General features: G+C 32.2%; 1 protein-coding gene across 3 annotated transcripts in view; it reads left to right on the top strand.

Moving 5' to 3' along the window:
* The window catches only part of LOC136853142 (perlucin-like protein), a 62837-nt gene that overhangs the window by 834 nt on the left and 57003 nt on the right, over window positions 1–5000 (top strand). For 2 of the 3 annotated variants that reach the window (XM_067128448.1, XM_067128450.1), the window contains exon 2: window positions 2267–2329. The exons of the other annotated variant lie outside the window; for it this stretch is intronic. In XM_067128448.1, the coding sequence (XP_066984549.1) occupies window positions 2267–2329 (63 nt within the window). The remainder of the gene's footprint in view (window positions 1–2266; window positions 2330–5000) is intronic. 3 annotated transcript variants of the gene reach the window in all.

Here is a 5000-nt window from a genome sequence, read left to right as displayed (position 1 = left end):
ACGTGAAGGAAAGTGTTGTGAAATTATCTTATCTTATGTAAAATTATATATAATAATATATATATATATATATATATATATATATATATATATATATATATATATATATATATATATACACACATATATATATATATATACACACACATATATATATATATATATATATATATATATATATATATATATATATATATATATATATATATATATATATATATATATATATGACTGGAATAACCAGGTTTGAGCACACCCCCTCAATTTTCGTTTTTTCGTTCCGAAGTCGGTTTCCGAACATAAACTTTGATGTGGAATGGCGCGAAACCTTGTTTTTGTAAACGCGTCCTTAAGCCATTTATAAATAATTTTTTGTAAACTGATTTTATTTTTTGCTTGCAGACTTTTAATACTTATTGTTGCAAGACTGGACTGCTGCTGCATACTTGTACCAAAAGACAATTTTTAACTTACGTGTGACTAGTAGTGTTGAATTATCTCCAACTTGGAATTATTATTAGTGATACCTGCTAGCTACTAGTAGGAGCTACTAGTAACAAAAACACTACTAACAAACACTTACTGTTAGTATTAAGGAAAATTGATGCACTTACCTGATATTCATTATGAGTTTTTGTTGTTTTGACGACTTGGACTCGTTTTGTGCTATTAATGCCTACTAGTAGGAACAAGTAGCAAGTAGCAGTCATACACAAACACCCACACTGAGCATGTATTATTATACTATGTTGTTTTTTGTACCTGTACAAATTGTTTTAACTGAATTTTTTTGGAATAACAATCTTCTTGCCAATTTCTTACTACTTGCTACTAGTAGCAAGTAGTAGAAATTCTTACCACATTAACTCTCTGGGAAGGGAAATGCATCTAAAACGTTATAACATTACATTTTTTGAGTTTGGGGCTCCTTTTATGCACAAATTCACAAAAAGTAAATTAATATCTGAATTTGCTACTTGTTGGTGTCGCTTAAGACACTTCTAGTAGCTAATGAACATTCCAAAAATTGTATCTGGGCTACTTAAACCAATTTACTATTACCAACCAACAAACTCTCAATCGGAAAGTTACCTGTCGAGTATATAAGATAAGTGGTGAAAAACCATGTTCAAAATGTTTCAAATGCTTAAAAATGCCGTAGCACATTCAGTTATTGCTACTTTCTAGCTTCTAGTAGCAAAAGTTGTAAAGTCTAATTTTTCTTACTGCCCTAGCGTTCAAGTACAGTAAATTTGCAACAATTTTCATATAAATATTTTCTCTGAGAAGCAAAATAATAATGTTGCTATGGCATTTTCTAAGTTTTAAAACTTTGAACACGATTTTCTCGCTTTTTTAAAATGTGGCCAAACCTGGTTATTCCAGTGGACGCCTTATATATATATATATATATATATATATATATATATATATATATATATATATATATATATATATATATATAGTACTAGACAAAGTGAAACATTTGATCCCAAGGGGGCTAGTAATAAAAAATGGCAAAACGTTGTAGATGAATCAATATATTTTTTCCCTTATGCCACTTTTTCCTATTTTTTTCACTTGTGCCATTTTTGCCTGTGCTCTTAAACCTAAATTCATATATATATATATATATATATATATATATATATATATATATATATATATATATATATATATATATATTATGAATTTAGGTAATAAGAGCACAGGCAAAAGTGGCACAAGTGAAAAAATAGGAAAAAGTGGCACAAGGGAAAAAATATATTGATTCATCTACAACGTTTTGCCGTATTCATTACTAGCCCCTTGGGATCAAATGTTTCACTTTGTCTAGTACTAGCCTCTCGGGGATTAGATGCCCTTGGGGACATTTGATACCCGAGGGGTTAGTAATAAACACGGCGAAACACTGTAAATGAATCAATATATATTTTTACCCCTGTGCCATTTTTACCTGTTATTTTGCCTGTGCCATTATTACTGTTCACCATATAAATATATAAATATATAAATATATATATATATATATATATATATATATATATATATATATATATATATACACACATACACACACTCACACACACATATATATATATATATATATATATATATATATATATATATATATATATATATATATATATATATATATATATATATATATATATGTACTGGCTCTTTAAGATTATTGCCCAACGCTACCACGAACCATAGCTGAGCAAAACCCATTTTCCAACTATAATATCCATATTCTTTTCAGTACAAGCGGTTGCTTCAGAGAAAGTCGCCTCAGGAATCATGAAATTGTTCACCTCGGCCACAAGTGAGTAATCAACGTTCTGTTATTCAATGAGATATATATATTTATACATTATATATATACATATACAGTATATATACATATATATTCATATATAAATAAAGATACAATCCACGAAGGAAACGGAAACACTGGAGTGCTCGAGGCCTTTCGACACTATAGTCGGTTTTTTTTCATCTGTCCACCCACCTGTGGTGCTCGCGCATGGTAACACTGCGCCCCGGCTTTAAGTAGTTACGCTATGTGTAAGTTTTAGGTATATAAAAGGATATCTGGGTGTACATTTGCAACTGAAGAGTATATTTTAATAATTTACTGTATGCGAATTACACCGTTAATATTCGAAATAGGATATTGTTATTGTTGTTGAATGTAAGCTGCCTTTTCGGGGTGGCGAATGGAACAGCCAGACGCAGTGGCGGGAAAATTGCTTTTCTCGCTGTTCACTACGGCAAGATGTCAACTGTATTGGACCACACCTACTCTGCTACTACTCTGCGTGTTACTTCATTACACGTAAGTATATCAGTATATACTTTTATTTTTATAAAGTGTGTTTTAGCCAGATACAGGTGGAGAGTGCTGTTCCGTCCCCTCTTTCCTCCCTTCCTCCCTCCAGGACCGTGATGCAACTTACGCATATCACTCGATTGATAAAACATCTGTTCGCAACTTCATTTTTATGGAGAAGTATTCGTTTTTCATCATTCATTCTCGAGACACTATTAGTGTGGTATCCCTTAATCAAAGGAGCCTTACATTCGTTTACATATTCATTTATTAATAACATGTAGCCTAGCACTGATACGTGTTTTTTTAACATAATTGTAATGTTAAATAAAAGGAGTAGCTACAAATTTGTTTCAGTCAACTCTGAGAAATGAGGAATTACCATAGAATCATGCAGCGGCAGCGGACACTTTTATGTAAAAAATCCTTATTTGTTTCTCCTTATGACTGGGCTCGTCATAAAGATATTACTGTCAGCATTGTATGATTACCACCCTAATATTCTTGGCTGAAAAACGGTCTCGAGAAAGAATGATGAAAAACAAATACTTGCTCATAAAAATAAAGTGAACAGATGTTTTATCAATCAGGTGATTTTCGTGAATAAGTTGTATTGCGGTCCGGGAGAGAGGGAGTGTGAGAGGGAGACGGAACAACACACTCCACCCCGCCCCCTCTCGCTCAACTGTAATTCGTTAATCAAGATGCACCACTCTTGGGGTTCCAGCTTAAGTGAATCCATTATAATTACAGCAATGATACTGATGCCAGTGACTTTAGCGAATAAGGTGACAGCTTGAAGTAAAAAGCAGTTCAACCAGAGCTTTCTCCTTTCTAAATATGTTCAATGTAAAAATAACATTTCCACAAATTCCATTAAACAGATGCTAAACCAAGTTACGTCATATCCTACCTGGCTAAAACGCACTTTATAGAAATTAAAAGTACATACTGATATACTTACGTGTAATGAAGTAACACGTAGCTTAGTAGCAGAGTAGGTGTGGTCCAATAAAGTTGCCATCTTGCCGTAGTGAACGGCGAGAGAAGCAATTTTCCCGCCACAGCGTCTGGCTGTTCCATTCGCCACCCCGAAAAGGCAGCTTACTGTACATTCAACAATAATAACAATATCCTGTTTCGAATATAAACGGTGTAATTCGCACACAGTAAATTATTAAAACACTTTTCAGTTGCAAAAGTACACCCAGAAATCCTTTTATTATGGTTCTCTCTGCCTAAAACTTACACATAGCGTAGCTATTTAAAGCCCGGGACGCAGTGTTACCATGCGCGAGCACCACAGGTGGGTGGACAGATGAAAAAAACCGACTATAGGTGGGTCGGGGATTGTGGTTTCCGAGTGTACTGTATATATATATATATATATATATATATATATATATATATATATATATATACATATATATATATATAAAAGATGATATATATATATATAATATAAATATATATATATATAATCAATATATATATACATATATATATAATAATTCCAAGTTGGAGATAATTCAACACTACTAGTCACACGTAAGTTAAAAATTGTCTTTTAATTTTCAAGTGCAGCAACAGTCCAGTCTTGCAACAATAAGTATTAAAAAGTCTGCAAGCAAAAAATAATATCAGTTTACAAAAAATTATTTATAAATGGCTTAAGGACGCGTTTACAGTGTGCAAACAAGGTTTCGCGCCATTCCACATCAAAGTTTATGTTCGGAAACCGACTTCGGGACGAAAAAACGAAAATTGAGGGGGTGTGCTCAAACCTGGTTATTCAGTCATATATATATATATATATATATATATATATATATATATATATATATATATATATATATATATATATATATATATATATATATATATATATAATTTACGAGCATAAGATAATTTCACAGCACTTTCCTTCACGTTAACTAGTAATCCCAGAAGGCCTCTACTGAAATCACGTGAATATTGCAATTTCTTTTAAGCATAATACAAATCTATTATGTAACAACTGACAGATTCACAAATCCGAAAAAGCAGCTCATTGAACTTCCCAAGATTCCCCGACGCTCTTTCCCTCACCTTGTTCTACTTGAGTAAGGTTTTCAATCGCGGCTGCAATTCTGCTCAGTTGAATATGATCCATTTGCTGCGAGTA

Source organism: Macrobrachium rosenbergii, chromosome 26 (genome assembly GCF_040412425.1).
Source record: "Macrobrachium rosenbergii isolate ZJJX-2024 chromosome 26, ASM4041242v1, whole genome shotgun sequence".
Taxonomy (NCBI): domain Eukaryota; kingdom Metazoa; phylum Arthropoda; class Malacostraca; order Decapoda; family Palaemonidae; genus Macrobrachium; species Macrobrachium rosenbergii.
This window is presented reverse-complemented; position numbering and strand designations above follow the sequence as displayed.